This window comes from Megalops cyprinoides, chromosome 21 (assembly GCF_013368585.1).
Source record: "Megalops cyprinoides isolate fMegCyp1 chromosome 21, fMegCyp1.pri, whole genome shotgun sequence".
NCBI lineage: Eukaryota > Metazoa > Chordata > Actinopteri > Elopiformes > Megalopidae > Megalops > Megalops cyprinoides.
Window position 1 is genome coordinate 2,471,131 of NC_050603.1, and position 18,870 is coordinate 2,490,000.

At 47.7% G+C, this 18,870-nt stretch overlaps 1 protein-coding gene across 3 annotated transcripts in view; it reads right to left on the reverse strand.

The window, feature by feature from the left end:
• The window catches only part of gabbr1b (gamma-aminobutyric acid (GABA) B receptor, 1b), a 64,443-nt gene that overhangs the window by 7,865 nt on the left and 37,708 nt on the right, over positions 1-18,870 (reverse strand). For all 3 annotated transcript variants that reach the window (XM_036515626.1, XM_036515627.1, XM_036515625.1), the window contains exons 11-20: positions 18,769-18,870; positions 17,844-17,945; positions 17,056-17,121; positions 16,479-16,670; positions 15,592-15,837; positions 14,674-14,737; positions 12,138-12,215; positions 3,876-4,026; positions 1,338-1,470; positions 702-818 (exon numbers count right to left, since the gene is read on the reverse strand). The exon at positions 18,769-18,870 is cut by the window's right edge and continues 69 nt beyond it. In XM_036515626.1, the coding sequence (XP_036371519.1) occupies positions 702-818; positions 1,338-1,470; positions 3,876-4,026; positions 12,138-12,215; positions 14,674-14,737; positions 15,592-15,837; positions 16,479-16,670; positions 17,056-17,121; positions 17,844-17,945; positions 18,769-18,870 (1,251 nt within the window). The remainder of the gene's footprint in view (positions 1-701; positions 819-1,337; positions 1,471-3,875; positions 4,027-12,137; positions 12,216-14,673; positions 14,738-15,591; positions 15,838-16,478; positions 16,671-17,055; positions 17,122-17,843; positions 17,946-18,768) is intronic.

Below are 18,870 nucleotides of genomic sequence, written 5' to 3' on the forward strand. Positions count from 1 at the left end.
GCCTCCTATTTGCAATGAGGAGCACACGGCAAAAAAAAAAATCTTTGAAGAGAAATGTTATCATTACACAAATATCGATCTAAAATAAGACTATAAACACTACCTTATCAGCAGAACCGTCCTGTGACTCAGGTTTTTCTTACTGAACCAGTCGGTCATAATGGCTAGATATGGGTAAAGGTGTCTGGTATGTCCAACTAAACCTTTTTCCTGGGGTTAATTTTCAAAACATATTGCTATCATATGCTTGAACATTTGGTGCTGAACCCAAATAAGCTCAGTAAATATAACAGATAACAGCAAAACTGCAACCTGACTTGGTTGCCCTGGATATGCAAATATACCCAATAAAATATGCCAAGGAAATAAATAATGTAAGATGGTACGTCAGAAGAAACACTTGTCTTAGCAGGTAACATCTGTGAGATGTGCCGTGTGGAAAGGTTGTCTGAGGACATTAAACTCGGGTAAAGTGTTTTGCTGGCTGTACCAGCACCAGTTCATTTCTGGTGTTTGTGCATGACGAGTCCCCCAAATCATTCTCCCTGAGCTCATTTTTCACATTTTCCAGAAAAAAACTGTAATTAATGTACATTCCCAAACTGAAACCAGTGTTAAATGAAAACCACATGGTAAATTAGAAGCGGCAGTTCAGCTTCGTGGTTCCCTCCCTGTCCTCCCTCACACTGTCCTTTCCTCACCTTCCTCTTGTCCTTCTTCTCGTCCTTCTTGGTGAAGACGGTGTGGACCCACCAGATCTTGGTGAACATGCTGCCGTAGGCCAGGCTGAAGCCCAGTCCCAGCAGCCAAAGGCGGAACTGTTCAGGAGAGATAAGAGTTTCCACAGTTATTCCCTCCTGACCACGGGAAGAACATCAAGGGCTTTGACAGTTAGACAAAACTGACTAGGGGGGGTATTCACATACTCAAATGTTTTTTTAGAATAGCAAAATTATACTGTGGAAAAATATAAATATTTTTCTCAGTAGAATATTACCCATCCCTCAGACCATGCCTGACAATCCTCATTTATTGAGTGGCTGCCAATTACCAACATTCTGAAAACATAATGTCACAAATTTTTTCCCCTCCAAAAAAATAAGAAGCACTAAGGAATATTTGGCTGATGAAATAGTTGGCACCTCTGAACTCACTGTTGTGTATGAGTGTAACAGATTACAGCAAAAGTAGTTACCATATTAGTAGTTTTATGGCCATAATAGGAACACAGCATTTGATTAGCAGGGCCAGAGAACCCCCATATCCACACTCTCCTCATATGCACGGTATTGGTGGATATCTTGGTGATGTCACAATGGCAGGCTCCTCCCCCTCACCTGGCAGACGATGGGGAACTGTGCCCTCTGCACATGGCGGCCATCGATGCCCAGGGGGAACACGGCTGCCAGCGCCAGCATGCAGCCCACGGCCGTCATGTTATTCAGGTAGGGCTGCGAGTTCTGGATATACCTGCACACACAGACGTGTACACACACGCACACATGCGGGCAGACGCGCGCGCACACACACACACACACACACACACACACACACAAACAAATACAGGGATACATACACACGGACATGCACACAGACACGTACACACACACATAGATACATAGATACACACACACACAGGGATACATGCACAAGCACACGCGCACACACACGGAAACACACACACATACGTGCACACACACAGGGATACATACACATGCACATGCACATGCACACAGACACATAGACACACACGCGCACACACACACACACACACAGACACACACAGAGTAAGCTTCATTTAAATGCAAACAACTTCAGCTCAAAATAAATCTGGCATAACAACATGCATATGTTACCACTGCACTGTCTGTGCATTAAGCTTAATGGTTCTGACTGCCGAAGATAAACAAAAAAAGAATGCAAAAAATACCACTGACAGCAAGAATACTCTTAAGATTATCTAAAATCCTAAATAAATCTATATCTCCATTATAATAATCTCCGTTCCCCCTCTGCTAGTCTCTTTCCCTCACGCAACGGTGGCATTTAACAGCTATAAGAACCTGAGGGCTGCGGGTTTGACTCCCAGATGTGGCACTGTAGTGCAGTGTGGGCAAACTGACCAGCCTCAGCGCAAATCCAGCTGCACGTGAACACGTACAACGCGCCAGATAAAGGCACGAGCCAGTAAAATATACAATTACACCACCTCTGCAACTTCCTTTGAGCCCTGCTGAAAATCGGAACCACTTTTAAAATATGAGCAGCCGCTTATGGTAATAGGACGCTTCAAAAACGACTTTCCAAACACCTCTCTCTCTCTGGACCTCTCTCACCGACTGATGCTCAGCCTGTCTTCAGGCCTTCGCTGAACTCCATCAAGACAGGAGCTGAAAACGCGTCCCTCTAACCTCAGCGCTTAAACGATGCTCTACCGTCTACACCAGCCAGGAGCTGCGGCAGGACTGCTAGCTGCCTGTCTGAGATCACACACAGTGTGATCACATCTCCCTGCTTCTGCTGCCATCACTCAAGGTGATATCCGTTCGGTTCCCAAAGCATCTTCCTTTCAAACACAGCCAGCTGCTCTCGCCAGGATTCAACCTGAGTTTTTTGATCATGGCACGTTCCTTTCCCTGTGAGCTCAGCCAAATAATTTCTGCATTCAAAAGGATTACTTCTAACCTTATGCAAGGCTTAAAGGAACCGGGAAAGTGCTGAGCTGCTTTAAGTTCAGGGTTTCTCCTGCCACAGCAGGGCGAATCCTCCCTGGATTATCCTGAATTCTGGATAGGAATTTAATTGGCTCTCTTAGATCGCATTAGCCATCAAGGTTACTTTTCACTTTTCCGTTTGCCTGCGCAGTCCTCTGACAGCGATTTATTCCCCCTCCCGCGAGCCTAATTGAAGGTAATCTAACGCAGCCTTATCCGCAGCTGTGTGCTGTAAAGGCCGTTAGGCAGGGTCCAGCCGCCCGGGACGCACATGCCCACTGCAGGGTCACGGGGGGGGTCTGACCTGCCAGCCGAACTGAACAGTATCAGAGTGACAAGAGAACAACTGCATCTCAAAGACCAGCACTGGCAGTGAAAAGGAATAAATGAATGTTAAATTCTGAGAGCCACAGCAACAAAATATACCTCTGCCCCAAAAATTAGCTCCGATATTTCCTCTTTTAGGAGCACTGTGTTAAATAAGATCTGATTGTTTGGTTGATGGCTGGTAGTTTGATTGGTTTGTTCATTGATTGAACAGTTGACTGATTAGTTGATTGATCAGTTGACTGATTGGTATTCAGATTGTGCATACCTAACGTTGCTGTTGTAGATGTTGAATAAAATATGATTGATTGATTGATTGATTGATAGGTTGGTTGGTTGATCGATTGATTGGTTCATTGATTGGTCAGTTGACTGATTGGTATACAGATTGTGTGTACCTAACGTTGCTGTTGTAGATGTTGAATAAGATCTGAGTGATTGCTTGATTGATTGCACATACCTGATGTGGCTGTTGTAGATGTTGAATAAGATCTGATTAATTGATTGATTGATTGATTGATTGCACGTACCTGACGTTGCTGTTGTAGATGTTGAATAAGATCTGAGTGATTGCTTGATTGATTGCACATACCTGATGTGGCTGTTGTAGATGTTGAATAAGATCTGATTAATTGATTGATTGATTGATTTATTGAACGTACCTGACATTGCTGTTGTAGATGTTGAATAAGATCTGATTGATTGATTGATTGATTGATTGATTGCACGTACCTGACATTGCTGTTGTAGATGTTGAATAAGATCTGATTGATTGATTGATTGACTGGTTGATTGATTGATTGGTTGATTGATTGATTGATTGATTGCACGTACCTGACGTTGCTGTTGTAGATGTTGAAAGTGAGGCAGACGATTCCCAGGAGGATTCCCAGCCCAGCGAAGACCGCCACGGAAACAAAGAGCTTCTGCGACAGAAACCTGAACTCCTCGATGACCACAGTCTGATCAGCCGGTGGGTCTGAGCCTGGCAGAGGGAGGAGGAGAGGAGGAGAGAGGCATTTCAATTTAACTGCAACTGTGTCGGTCAGATCACTTACCCCACTAAAAAAAACCTTAAGTTCAGGTACAAACCAGTACATCAGTTACACTGCAAAGAGATTACACTACTCACATGAATAACACATCATAAGAGAGAGGAATAAAGAGGGAGAAAAAGTGGTTAATACAGTATTATATAAAATGATGTATATGCACAGCACACACACACATACTTGTGTGTGTGTGTGTGTGTGTGTGTCTGTTGATAGACTCGCATCCAATAATGAGTGCTGGGCTGAATTAGGCCACTCCCCCTCCTGCTCCTAATGGAATAAAAAAAAATCTAATTCTAGTTTATCCCACAATTCTAGCTATCCCACAAAGCTAAAAAGACAAGGCACTGAAGACCAACCAGCTCTACCCAGAGAAAGGCACCCTGGGAAAACAAAAATAAGTACACTGATCACTGGCTTAAGGACACTAAATCAAACGTCAAATTAGAGATCTGAGTTCCGAGAAGAGATTACTCCTTGGCAGAATATCTGGACAGTCTGTTTTTTAAACGCTGCATTCTGGTAGCTCTCATCAATGTCAAGATCTCCTGCCACGCAAATGAAGAGCATTTGAGTTTGAGTCTGAATCCTAAAACCCTGATACACACACTGGCCGAGCACAAGTGCCCCACAGTGTGTCAGCACTGTGGTGAGGGAGAGAGAGAGAGAGGGAGGGGGAGAGGGAGAGAGGGAGAGGGAGAGAGAGAGAGAGAGATGGAAAGGGAGAGAGGAATGAAAGAAAGAGGGAGAGAGGGGGAAAAGGGAGAGAGAGAGGGAGAGGGAGAAGGAGAGAGGGCAAGAGAGAAGGAGAGAAGGAGAGAGAGGGAGAGAGGGAAAGGGAAAGAGGGAGAGACTGAGAGAGGGAGGGAGATAGAGAGAGGGAGAGAGGGAGAGGGAAAGGAAGAGAGGGAGAGAGAGAGAGGGGAGGGGGGGAGAGAGAGGGAGAGAGGGAGAGGGAAAGGAAGAGAGGGAGAGAGAGAGAGGGGAGGGGGGGAGAGAGAGGGGAGAGGGAGAAGGAGAGAGCGAGAGAGAGAGAGGGAGAGAAAGAAAGAGGGAGAGAGAGAGAGGGGGGAATAGAGGGAGAGGGAGAGTGTGCGTGTGTGTGAGTGAGGAGGGGGGAGCTTTAGCGCCACAGATCCTGACACCGCAGTGACAGGGCGGCAGAGGGGAGAGCACTGGGGCTTTATATTCACAGAGCAAGGCTGAACGCCAGAACGCTCTCCGTCTCAGCCGGGGGGGGGGGGGGGGGGGGTAATGCAGGAAGCGCAGTCCTGCATGAGCAAACAGCACGCTGTCACAGGGGAGAGCTCTGACTGAGCCTGAGTATTACTCACACAGACATGACAGCCAATGGGCTCCCAGAGCTTTATTATTACAATATTTATCCCTCTAGTGGACCACGCATATCTGGAGCAACGTACGGTGCCACATCTTAAAACCCATTTGTACGGCTGGGTTTTTTCCTCTCCTAGTAGAGTGATATGAGGTCGAGCACAACAGCACGATCCAAAGCGCGGAATGAGTGCTGAGGAATCAGGAGCTCGAAGAGCTACAACACACCGCTCACTTCAAATGAACACCCTTAGCAAATTAGTCTGATCTGATTGCAGAAGCGGAACAATAACTTAATGTCACAAAACCACTGACGCTGAGGGGTGTGATCTGGTGATGTCACAAAGCCCAGGTTTACGACCAATCAGCTGCGGCGTCCCCTTTTCCTCCAACCATTCCGGAACAGAGAGAGGCTTATCCCATGGTACCTTCCATCGCTAATGAGCCATAAGAATCACGCTTCTCTGGTTATCCTTGCAACAGGCTTCACGATTAAAGCAAAAAAAAAAAAAAAGGAAACGTAATTTTCACCACTTCTACACTTCCAGCTGGTTTACGACACAGAAACTTAAGTGACGAGAGGTTTAAAAACCACAGTGTCGAGCAATGAGAGACAGGGAGCCAGGAGCCGCAGGCTGCAGGCTGAGGGGGGCAGAGATGGAGGGTTAGGAGTGACCCAGATCTGCAGGAGAGCTTGTGATGTGTCCGTCTGCGTGATGCTGGGGCTCTCTCGCTCTCCCAGACCACTGTCCACCCTGTGTCACGCACAGCGGGGCTCTGAGGGATTTCATACTGGCAACCTTTCGGGTATGAGTCCTGCTCCTTAACCACTACGCTACACTGCTGCCTACATATACATACATTCAGACTAGTTTTTGCATATATAAATTTTTAAAAAATTTCAATACATTTTGGAAAAATTAACCCCCAGGGAATGTGTTGGATCGGCTGCTCCAAGCACAAAGTCAATCCACAGTTCTCCCCTGTCCCGGAGGAGGTTGGAGAGATGCAGTCTCACTGTAGGGCTGGCTGCAGCTGGCTGCTCCAGGCTCTGGAGGTGTGTGTGAGAGGGAGGCGCTGGTGTCAGTGTGTTTGGGGTGTAAACTCGTCTCAGTGTTGGTGTTAGTGTGTGAGAGAGTGTGTGTGTGTCAGCACAGTTCTGCACATTGATGTCACAGGCCGGGACTGTTCTCACGGCGTGTGGATGTCACAGGCCGGGACTGTTCTCATGGTGCCGGGACTGTTCTCATGGCGTGTGGATGTCACAGGCCGGGACTGTTCTCATGGTGCCGGGACTGTTCTCACGGTGTGTGGATGTCACAGGCCGGGACTGTTCTCATGGTGCTGGGACTGTTCTCACGGTGTGTGGATGTCACAGGCTGGGACTGTTCTCACGGTGCCGGGATTGTTCTCACGGTGTGTGGATGTCACGGGACTGAGTTTTTAGAACAGTATTCATGTGCAGGTGGAATTCTGCCATAAAGCAGAGACTGTGTGTGAGTATGTGTGTGTGTGTGTGCGTACGTGTGTGTGTGTGTGAGTGTGTGCGCGTGTGTGTGTGTGAAATGTGCAAGGTCCTTTCGGTCAGCGTGTTCGTATTGCTTGAAACCTCTCCCTGCCCTTGATGGAGCAATCAGGATGGGGCGTTGCCATGGAGACCGTCCTCCATAACAGTTTCCGCGGTGACGGTGGGGAGGGGGGGGGGGGGGTGCAGGGCTGCAGTGGTTGTCAGGGGCAACCAGGGAGGAGAGAGAGGGAGAGAGTGAGGAAGGGGCACGGAGTGAATGGTGATGGAGAGATGGGGCACAGACAGAGACCGTGAGGCAGTACAGAAAGTAAGGGCACCGAGGACGCTAAGTGTGGGTGATTCACACCATTTCATTAACGACCCCCTTATGGACCTCTGAGGCCTTTTATAGAACACAGCTGCTGGGGGGGTGACAATGTCCTGCAATGTCTTTGCCTGAGAGTGTGAAACAGGGGCTCACCCTGAGAGAGAGACAGAGGGAGAGAGAGAGGGAAAGAAAGAGAGGGAGGGAGAGGGAGGAGAGGGAGGAGTACAGAGGAGGACAAATTTGGCCGTACAAAACAGAAGGATATGGAACACGACCTCTTGAAAATCTGCCAAGAAAGTACAAGAAAAGGAACCAAATCAAAATCTAATTTGTGAACAATTAAAGATCCTAGGATCCTGTATTAAGGACAATCAGAGCCCTTTACACACCCCAATCACTGCAGAGCTGAAGTATACTCTCAAACGAGGGAGAGAAAGTGGGCCAGACAGCATCAGAACCGAGAGGATGAAACACAGCAGCCCTGAGGTGCAACATGGCTGACTGAAACAAGTCAATGTTGTATCGAGAGTCGGATATTTCCCTGAGACCCGGAACCGAGGGATTCTTACATTCATACGTGAGAGCACAGAGAAATTAGACCCCAACAGCTACCTACATCTGTGTCAGTAGTAACCTAGGAAGGTTTCCCTGTGCTACAATTAACACCCAGATACTGGCCTTCCTTACTGAATAGTGTTTTTCAAAGCATGTTTAGTTTTTGTTAGTTTTTGCCAATAGGATTCTGGACTCCTCAAGAGGACTTTAGGATTTCCCAATGGAGTTTTCAAAAGTAGTATGTACAGCACAACCAATGATGAAATATGGGGGAAAGCAGACACGGACACAAAAGCAGATATTTATCTGAAAATGAATAAATGAATAGAATATGTGGTCTGGATGGTGAAAAATTGTGATGAAACCATGACAGTGGCCGCTTATCTCAGCCAGGGAAATATGAAACAAACAGACACTATATCAAAAAGAATTTATCAGCAGCTCCCCGCACCGTTAACCCAACCTTCCCCAATCAGAGCTGCGTTATCTACCCCGCCCGGTGTGTATGCATTGGCACAGAGACCCGTCTGCACTGCACCTGAGTCTCTGTGGGAAGGATCTGGGCAGAGTAAGGTCTCAGTTCAGCTTTGCTCTGGGGAAGATCTTGCGTTTCAGTGCACAAAGTCTGTGAATCTGTAGTCTGTAAATACCCGAAAAAAACACATCCTCTGTATATCAGGTTTCATGCTTAGTTGTTAAAATGAGGCCAAAGTCTCATTGATATTCAAACCCCTCACACTGCCTATGCTATTATTTAAAACAGTCTGTAAGAGTCTGTAAGAGAATGGGGAAACTGACTGCTGCCATTATGCCGTAGACTGAGCTGCTTTGTCACCCAAAATGACATGTGGTCTGTGTCAAACTGCATAGGAACTGTGTTACCAGAGCCCTGGTGGAGCCTTCCTGAGAAGCAAAGGGCAGGAAGTGATGTAAGACAGGAAATGATGCAGGCCGAAAGGTGCCATTTGCACCCAGGGAGGAAGATACTCACGAGATAACAGGAGCAAACTGCACCCAATGTCCCAAGTAAAAGTATTTTTACCAAAGCAGTGCACCATACTATTATACTTCATAACTGTATGAGTACATCAGACAAATACAGTGAAAATATTCACCTGCTTCCAAATGCTGTCATACAAGCATAGAGGTCTTTTTCAAAAACCTCTTCAAAGCGGTGTCGTCTCTGGCATCAAAAAAATTGATCGACAGACATTTACGTGGAAAAAAAAGCTGAAAATTGGCAGAAGAAGAGAGGATTTCACTCAAGGGCAGGGAATGGCACATGGGTGCAGTCTACGTCACGCACTTTAATGAATGTGTCACAGCGCTGGAGCAGCCCGCACCCCCCCAGACTCACTCTGCACGACACCGACGTCAGTGTCCTGCTCGATGCAAACGCCCCGCTCCTGCAGCAAACGCCAGACCTGCCAGGGCAGTTCTGCCGGACCTGAGCGCTGACAGCAAACACAGGCGGGACCAAAGTCATGACATTTCAAAAAAATAAAAAAAAACACCAGGAGCTCGGCCCGGAGGAAAGTCCCCCAGCCATCTGGTGCTGGAGCTCACAGAGCCCAACAGCGCCGGCATCAGTCAGCTTCAGAACAGCTCTGAAATTCCAATTCCAGTCCGAATGCACCAAAACACATCAAACACCCCTACCTGGACCACTGGCATAAACTCACTGAGACGCAAAAGAAACTGCAGGGCTTTTGGAGCCGAAACAGAAGATGCACACTGGCAGCATATCTGGGAGCTGCCAAAGCAGAAGCAGGTCCCAACCAAACAGCACCTCCGTGACCCCGTCCTGACACAGGCGAACAGGCCGTGCCCGTAAGGACAGACTCTGAGCACCGTAACAGAGGACAAGCTGAAGCTGATTCACGCTTCCTTCTGCACCGGGAGAAACGCTGCCAAATCCGAGACACATCCTTTAAAAATAATATTTCCCTCCTTCCATTCACATAGAGGACTGACCCAGAAAAGATGTCCGTCACGCTGTGAGATCCACCCACCCACGGCCCCACTAGTGGCCCAGCACGCCACTGCCTGACCCAGTCTGAGACCCTCCATCAGGGCTCTGCTGGTGTCTGCTGTCCCACAACAGCTCAATCAAAAATGCTGTTTATTTCCTCCGCTCTTTTTTCCCCTTTATTGCTGTCAACAATAAAGTGTTGAACTGAATTAAGAAGGACAAAGAGAAGGATGAGGAGAGAGGGAAGGAGAGAAAGAGTGGAGATGAGAGAGAGTGAGGGAAAGAAAGAGAAGGAGAGGACAAAGAGACCAAAAGAGTGGGGAGAGAGAGAGAGTGAGAGAGAGAGAAAGGGAGGGAGAGAGAGAGCAGGAGAGGGAGGGAGAGAGTGAGAGAGTGAGTGGGGAGAGAAAGAGAGTGAGAGAGAGAGAAAGGGAGGGAGAGAGAGAGCAGGAGAGGGAGGGAGAGAGTGAGAGAGTGAGTGGGGAGAGAGAGAGAGTGAGAGAGAGAGAAAGGGAGGGAGAGAGAGAGCAGGAGAGGGAGGGAGAGAGTGAGAGAGTGAGTGGGGAGAGAAAGAGAGTGAGAGAGAGAGAAAGGGAGGGAGAGAGAGAGCGGGAGAGGGAGAGAGAGTGAGAGAGTGAGTGGGGAGAGAGAGAGAGTGAGAGAGAGAGAAAGGGAGGGAGAGAGAGAGCAGGAGAGGGAGGGAGAGAGTGAGAGAGTGAGTGGGGAGAGAAAGAGAGTGAGAGAGAGAGAGAGAAAGGGAGAGAGAGAGAGAGCGTGAGAGGGAGGGAGAGAGTGAGAGAGTGAGTGGGGAGAGAAAGAGAGTGAGAGAGAGAGAGAGAAAGGGAGGGAGAGAGAGAGCGGGAGAGGGAGGGAGAGAGTGAGAGAGTGAGAAAGAAAGGGAGGGCAAGAGAAAGAAAAACAATGGGAAGAATAGAAGCAGAGTCAGAGAGAGAGGGAAGGTGAAAGAAAGAGAGAGTGGAGGAGAGAGGCACATCACAGAGGGCAACCCAAATTGAGTTCTGCAGCCAAACGTGTCCCGGGTTGTAGGCCGTACTGCGTTCACCTTCACTGGGCCACCCTCTCAGCCTATCACCATGACGCAAGAGTCCCCACGCAAGCCCATTACAGCACGGAGGAACCCGGTCGTCACGGAAACGCCCTGCAGGGGAGGGGTGCGGCTTCTCCTCCAGACAGGTCAGTGCCTCCTGCTCACACTGGGGGGGGGGGGGGGGGGGGGGGGGCAGGGGGAGGGCAGTGAGGAGAGAGCCCTCCCCGAAAACACGTGCCTCAGGGAGAGGCCTCGTCTGAGCGGCCTCCATGTTATTTCACGCTCAGGTGATGTCTCTGCCGACACACACAGCACTGCCTGAAAAACAGCCCGTTCTCCAAAGGTGTGAATCCTCTTACTCCTTTTTCTTTTTTTATTGTTCTCTCAGGCATCAATTTAAACTTAAACTTCAGATTCACTTGGGTTAAACGTAGGGTTCTCTGGGAAAATTCCACATCTGTTCAAAAAATGTTGGACCCTGAAAATGCACTGGGTTGGACTTAACAACATAAGAGCGCCCCACAGCAGTATTCCTGATGTCTTTCTTAGGGGGGCTTATAATTTTAAATGGTGTATTTCAAAATGTTTGGTATGTAAGAGAAGTTATTACTTTAATCTTATTACAAGTGCCTGTGAAATTCTCTTTCATTGTGACACAGCATCTCAGTGGGAAAGCTGCTCTCCAACCTCATGTATGACGCATTGGTACTCGGGCATGTGTACAGGCATTGCATTCTGGGATTGTACCCACAGCACTGTTGCCGTGGAGCTCATTTAATAAGACAGACAGAATGCATTTAATAAGATGATTCTCCTGAAGGAAACAAACATTATCATTTCCAGAGAGATTTCACTGGAGATATGGAAACAGAGGCAAGATCAGTTACATAACCTGCCCCTATAGCTCTAAGCTTAACCAACATGTTAATAATATTGTTTTTGCTCTTACTCTCACCGTTATCACCATGTTGTTTTTACATTTCTATCCACACTTATTTTATTTATTTTTTGTATTACGCGGTTCTTTTCATACTTTTGTAATGTTTCTCTTTGTGTTGTGCTGAACAAAGTGTTCAGAGGTGATACTATAGTAACGGGCACCACGAAGGACAATTTTATTGATTGACCAATGAGAGTAAACACTGGACCCTGCTTTGTGTGTGTGTGTGTGTGTGTCTGTGTGTGTGTCTGTGTGTGTGTGTGTGTGTGAGAGAGAGAGAGAGAGAGAGAGAGAAGGAGACACTGGGCAGAGAAAGATGAGCAGAAATGACAGGGCAGGCATTGAGGGTAAAGGAGTCTCACCTATCCACCTGTCATTGCCAAACCAGGAGAGATTCCCCTTGGTGCTGTCATAGTATCCAATCTTCTTATAGCTTCCACCTTTACCAGGGAAAAAGAGACACATGTTGGACAGAGGCAGGAAGAAAGAGACTGTCAAAGATTATTAGTTTTAATAGTCATTTCCATATTATTGTAATCACTTTAAGTTCACCTGACACAAATTTGTAAGTATGTATATTTGTGATTTATATTGAACCGTAGACCTATATTCACTTTATACTGTATGTGGCTGCTATGGTTACACTGCTTTGATCAATGAAGCTCCACTGAACTGAACTGAGCGTGTGCGAGAGAGAGAGAGAGAGAGAGAGAGAGAGAGAGAGGGAGAGAGAGAGAGGGAGAGAGAGAGAGAGAGGGAGAGTTTCATTAAGTCCGCCCTTTTAATGCTTCAGTTGAATGAATCATCTGCTTCTGTAATCACACTGACTCGCTCATGTACTTATTGATTTTCCAGCTGTCTTTTGTACTTGTGAATGTGCTACCTGGGAATTGTACTTTTCATGTTTTTTAGAAATGCACCTCTCCTTTGGCAACACTAATCTTTCTCTGTCAGCCCAAGGCCAAGCTTCCCAAGAGAAAGATTGTTTATATACTTAATATAAACTGACATTGTATTAGTTGTTCTATATATTTCTGTTCCTTCTGAATTACACTGTGGTGTTTTGCACTGGTGGGGGGGGGGGTGTTGGTCTTGTACGCTCATGACCTCAAAAACTTTGGCAACACTAGATAACTCCCATCATGGAAATGAAGCCAGTTTGAATCCTTGAATCACTGAATCAGAGGGGGGGAGATCATTGGGGAGGAGGAGGGATGGAGGGGTATGGTTTGGTACCAGGCCCTCTCACGCTCACCCCCCTGGTCCCCCCCACCCCCCGACTCCAGACTCACACACTCAGAAACACGCCAGCTCGTGAAGCGGGTCCAGAGCCGCCTCAGGCAAACTCTGCCCCAATTAGCGTCAAACAAATTAAAAATCAAACTCCGCTCCTACCAGCGGAACACTGGGGCAATTAAGCTAAGTGGCGGGGGCACTTTAATTTCTAACGTTTCCCGGTGAACGGAGCACACAGTGAATAGCGCAAAGCTAGCAAATCGCGGGGTCTCCACTGCGGTGGTCACGCAGCAGAGCCAGACCGCGACCGGACCTCCGAAACAGGACGGCAGAGCAGGGGCCGGCGTTGGCTGTGTGCTGAACCGCAGAGTTACAGGCCGTCTGAGGACACCCCAGGGCCAGCAAAGAGCTGCATTTCTAAACAGCGGATTTCGCAGGGACACGCAAGTGCCTTTTTTGAGAAATCCCCGACACTCAATGAAATATTTAGACAGCTTTGTTAAACTTTTATGCACACATTCAACTAACTCAGAATATGATGAGTTAGAGACTCCAAAATGCTGATAATAAAGAATAAGCTTGAGTTCCTGTTTGGCCAGGGCAACTATCACACTGTCACCTAGCAGCCGTCACCCGATCACATAGCAGCCCTCACCTTGTCACATAGCAACCATCAAACTGTCACCTATCAACCATCACCCTGCCAGGTATCAACCGTCACACTGTCACATAGCAACTATAACCCTGTCACATAGCAACCATCAAACTGTCACCTATCAAACATCATCCTGCCAGGTATCAACCGTCACACTGTCACATAGCAACCACAACCCTGTCACTTAGCAACTATTGTGCTGTCACATGTCAGAGGGCTGTGGGCCTTACATACCAAACACACACAGATCATCCACAATTTTAAAAAAATGTGGTGATTTTGGGAGAAGAGGTTGCATTATTTCGCCCCTCGGTCAGGGAGCATTTTTGCAAGCCATTGCAATCCTTTTCAATTATGAATGTTCCCGCTGTGTGACTGTTTATGCATCATATCAGGATTTAGTGTTTACACTCCTCTGCAACATGGTCATATTCTCGCAAATATAATTTCCTCTCTCTTGTCTCAGTTTTTTGGACTACCTGATCAAAAATTTAAAAAGTTAAAAAGAAGTGAACACGTCATTAAAATGAATCCATTCTCAAAGAGAGCTCATCTGAGAGTGAGCTAGCACTGTATTCATACATACCCCATACTGCAGGTGTACTTGGCAAGCTCTTCCAGAAACCGAGTATGAATAACCAAAAAAATATCTAAAAGAATAAAATGGTTAAACCCTAAAAGGACAAGCCAAACGGGCCTTTCCACTCTTTCTTTCAAAACTGCTGTGTTCTCTGAGTGCCATAGAGCTCACCTTAACCATCCCACAGTTCACCACACTGCAACAAAGCTCACCGCACAGCATCCGAGCTCACCACACCATGACATGACAGACCTCGCTGTGTTAGAGCTCACTGCACTGCCAGCCAGGGGATTGAACGGAGGGCAGTACAGAGCCCTCGTCTTTTAGATATGGGGGGAAAGGTGGACAGGGGTGTTAAAAAGGAAAACCCAGTCTTCAAAAGACAGAAAGTAATGAAGGTTTGGGTGGATGCTGGAGGAAGGAGTACCTTGCAGCTGTTCAATAAGAGTCCAGGCCATTCTCGAACCCTGAGCATCGAACACCACGTGACCCTGCAGGAGGGGGAAGCAGGAAGAGTGTAGTTAAAACAGAGAGAGCAAATATCACACGAAGAGAGCTCACACAACCTGCAGTAAGTGTTTACAACCGAGGCTGAACACCAGCCTCTAGTAGGGGTTTTAAATCTGACGCTTAATTGAACCCTAATATTCAAATTTACTGTAAAGGACTTAGAAATGAACAGTCTAAGAATGCTAAAAGCTAAAAGCCACGCATGATTACGGGTTCAGTGCTGTTTCGGTTGAGACTTAATTTTTCCATGAAAATCTAATCCTGGAGATGTCTGCTTTTAACAGACAAAGTGGTCTGCCCAGGAGAAGTTCTCTTTGATGCCGCTCTGCAGTTAGCATTTAGAGCTCGGCTGGCATGAGTAATGCTGTCCGCGCTCTCTGAACAGTGCTGCTGTGCTCAGCGCCACCAAAACCACGCAGTCACACAGAGAGCCCTTGAGCACTGTATTCAAGGAAACACTACGCTTTCTCCATACTCGAACACCATCACGCATTCGTCCAGCATTCCAATGAAGAAAAAAAATGAAAATTCAACACGTTTTTAAATACATGACTCAGAGACAGAGACAAAGTGTTAAAGTGGCCAGAACAGCTACCACCATGGCTACAGGGCAAGGTCTCGCACTGAGTCGGGGGTAATGTGATTGAACCGTCCTTAAGACCGACCTGCTCAGATGTGGGAAGCAGTGTAGCATGGTGGTAAAAAAAATTACCCATTTCAGTTGCTCTGGGTAAGCGCCTCTGCTAAATGACAATAGTGTTGCATTGTGTGGTGTGGGCTCAGATCAAAGGGGGCACAGTCACGTGTTTGGGCCCCCCCACCCCCCAGCACTTACAGACACCCCTTCGAAGGAGCTGGTGTTGAGTGCGCGGTATATCTCGGCTGTGATGTCGCGGTTGTTGTAGTTGAAGTCCTCCAGGTGCCGGCCCTTGGCCTTCAGGGGCCCCACGGTCTTGTTGAGGGCCAGAGCGAGGGCCCAAATGGCGTCGTAGGCCAGAGGGGCCTCCTGAAAGCCCCCCGTCTCCTCGGGGTTCTTACCCCCCAGCCGGGACATCAGCTGCTCCAGGAATTCCTGGGACGTCTGTGAAACGAGGGAGGTTGGGGAAACAGGCAAAGATACCCCCTCAGAGCTGGGAAAGAGTCTGAAGCCATCCATTCATTCCCATGTGCTTTCAATCACTGAGTCCTACTAACCAATCAAAAGACTTGAGCCATGACAAACGACATCAAAAGCACTCTCAAAAAGAAATACCACAATTTGTTAAATCTTTGGTTAGCGATACTCTAAGGCTTGTGATAATGGCACATGATAATTATTTGAATGCCCCTCCGCAATGATAGGGATACTGTGCTGAAGGAGACGCTGCCTTTCAGACCAGAAGTTAGACAGAGGCCCTCACTCACACAGACAGGATGGGGTTTCCTAGTGTCCTGGAAAGCTTCCCAATGTGCCTCTCAGAATCAAGCCATCTATATTTCTAGCAGTTTAACCGGCTGGACAAAACCCTCCCTCTCTGCCTCAGCTGATGTATGGTGACTATTCTGGCGCAAAATGGCTGCCGTGCATCACTCAGGTGGGGCGTGACATGAGCCACCTGCCCCCAACACACTATAAACAGTGCTGAGACACCAGAAAGCCGAGAGAGCCAGTGAGTGAATGTGGCTGAGTCATGGGACACGCTGCAGTTTGGCTCTGATGGGGCGGGGGGGGGCGTTTCTCACCAGGTTGGAGGCTCCCCGGACGGTCTCGGGGTTGAGCATCACGATCTCCGTGGTGACGTGGCCCTCCACCGCCTCCGTCATGTTCTCCACCGTGCAGTTTATGGACGGGTCCTTGATCTTGAACCAGTTGTCGGCGTACCAGCCAATCAGAAACCAGACGTACTTCTTCCCGTACAACTTTTCCTTAAATACCTGCAGAGAGGGAGAATGGGTGGGGGGGGGTTTGGGGATAAATCAGGCATTGACAGAGAGAATGAGAGAAAGAACAAGAGGGAGGGGGGAAAAGGGAAAGATTAAAAGAAAAGAGGGGGAGAGAGAGGAACAGGAAGGAGAGGAAGAGTAAGAGAGGGCAGAGAAAGGGACAGAAACCAGAAACAATGACAGCGGGTGGGTAAGAGACAGAAAAAACACGCTCTGATAATGTACTCCGCTCTGCTGAAATTAGAATAACCTCTTGACACACATTGTAGTCTTTAATAGCTTATAAGTGTCATAGAAAATGGTACAACACATGAGTCATTGTTCTTAATATAACCACTCGTAAGAAGAGAAAGTGGAGTAAGTCTTCAGAACCAACCTCGCAGAAGACTTTCCTGGCCTCCGTCTCGTAGAAGAGGCCCACGATGATTCTGGCATCCTGACGCTGCACCAGCAAGAGACAGGCCAGCATTACCCAAGTGGCAGAGAACACATTCGAGGAGGACAGACACATCTCATCTACATATAGATTCAGATTCATTTTTCGTGGTGCTACTGTGAGAAAAAAATCTCTCAAATTTATTACTTTAATTCAAGAACAAGGCACATTCAGGTCAGACTGAGCAGGGGCCGTAGTGGCACTGGATTGGTTCACTACAGTAAGCTATAGTGGCACTGGATTAGTCCATCACAGTAGGCCATATTGGGACCAGATTGGTCCATTACAGTAGGCTGCAGTATGATTGGATTGGTTCATTTCAGTAGGCCGTAGTGGGACTGGATTGGTCCATTACAGTAGGCCGTAGTGGGACTGGATTGGTCCATTACAGTAGACCCCTTTACAGTGGCATACTGTGTTCTGGGTTACATTCTAAGGGACCACGGTTCTCTTCCAGCTAGCCAATCAATCTCAGGAACCAAAACTAGGGCAGCATGTGAGGCGAGGTACTGCTAAACTGGAAGAAAATGAGCTCAGAAGCCGAACTACTCAGCTCTGTGCTCCCAAAAAAACAAATCTTTGTGCAGCATGCAAATGCAGTGCTAAGGCGAGTTTTTTTGTCAGGACTCGTGGGAGCTTGTTGAAGTGGTAGGGTGAGTTTGGGCTGTGATAACCACACTGTTGCCATGGAAGCAGAGAGGCGGAGTGGGGAGGGGGGGGGGGCACACCTTGAGGTTCTTGACTGCCACAGCAGGGTCTGTAAGAAAGCTCTGTCTCACGCTGATCTCAATCCCAGCAGCCTTCACTCTCTCCTCCAGATCATCCAGTGTCTGCGACAGAGAGAGAGGGGGATTAATGAACTGGAAAAAAGAAGACCTGAAAATAATAATTATTAATTAATTACAAAATAAATAAATAAAAAATATTAAATTTATTCCTTCAATCATTTAAAAAACACTAACATCCCAACAAACAAAAACAGCACAGTCAAACTTAACAGGCCCTTTAACATTCTAACATGAGAGAAACCTGATCAACGACTATTCCCTTAAGAAGGAGGTGGAGAGAGAGCAAGAAAGAGGAAGACAGATGGTAGGAGGAGGGGAGAGAGAGGGAACGAGAAAGTGAGAGAGGCAGAGAGGAAAGTGAGGGACACTGAGGTGGTAATGGGGGAAAAAGGAAAGAGAGAGACAGGAGGGAGAGAATGCGAAAGTGAGATGGAGAGAGACAGGAGGGAGAGAATGCGTAAGTGAGATGGAGAGAGACAGGAGAGAGAGAATGTGAAAGTGAGATGGAGAGAGACAGGGAAAACTTGAGCATACAAGGGAGAGAAAGATGAGGAAGGAGGGAAAGGGGGGGTTGCAGTCAGCAGGAGACAGAGAGAGAGAGGGAGGGAGAGAGAGAGAGAGAGGGAGAGAATGAGAGGGAGAGAGAGAGAGAGAGAGAGAGAGAGGGAGGGAGAGAGAGAGAGAGAGAGAGAGAGAGAGAGGGAGAGAATGAGAGGGAGAGAGAGAGAGAGAGAGAGAGAGAGAGAGAGGGAGAGAGAGGGAGAGACAGGGAGAGAGAGAGAGAGAGAGAGAGAGACAGGGCCCTGATACAGACAGCCCTCCAGTTTCACTCCAGTGAGAGACAGAATAGGGGAAAGAGACTGACCGAGGTGAACACCTCCGTGGTCTGCTGGATGGTGGCGATCTTGGTCCACTTCCACTTCTGGAAGAGCTGCACGCGGGTGGGGTTGTGGAGCGTGGCGGACGG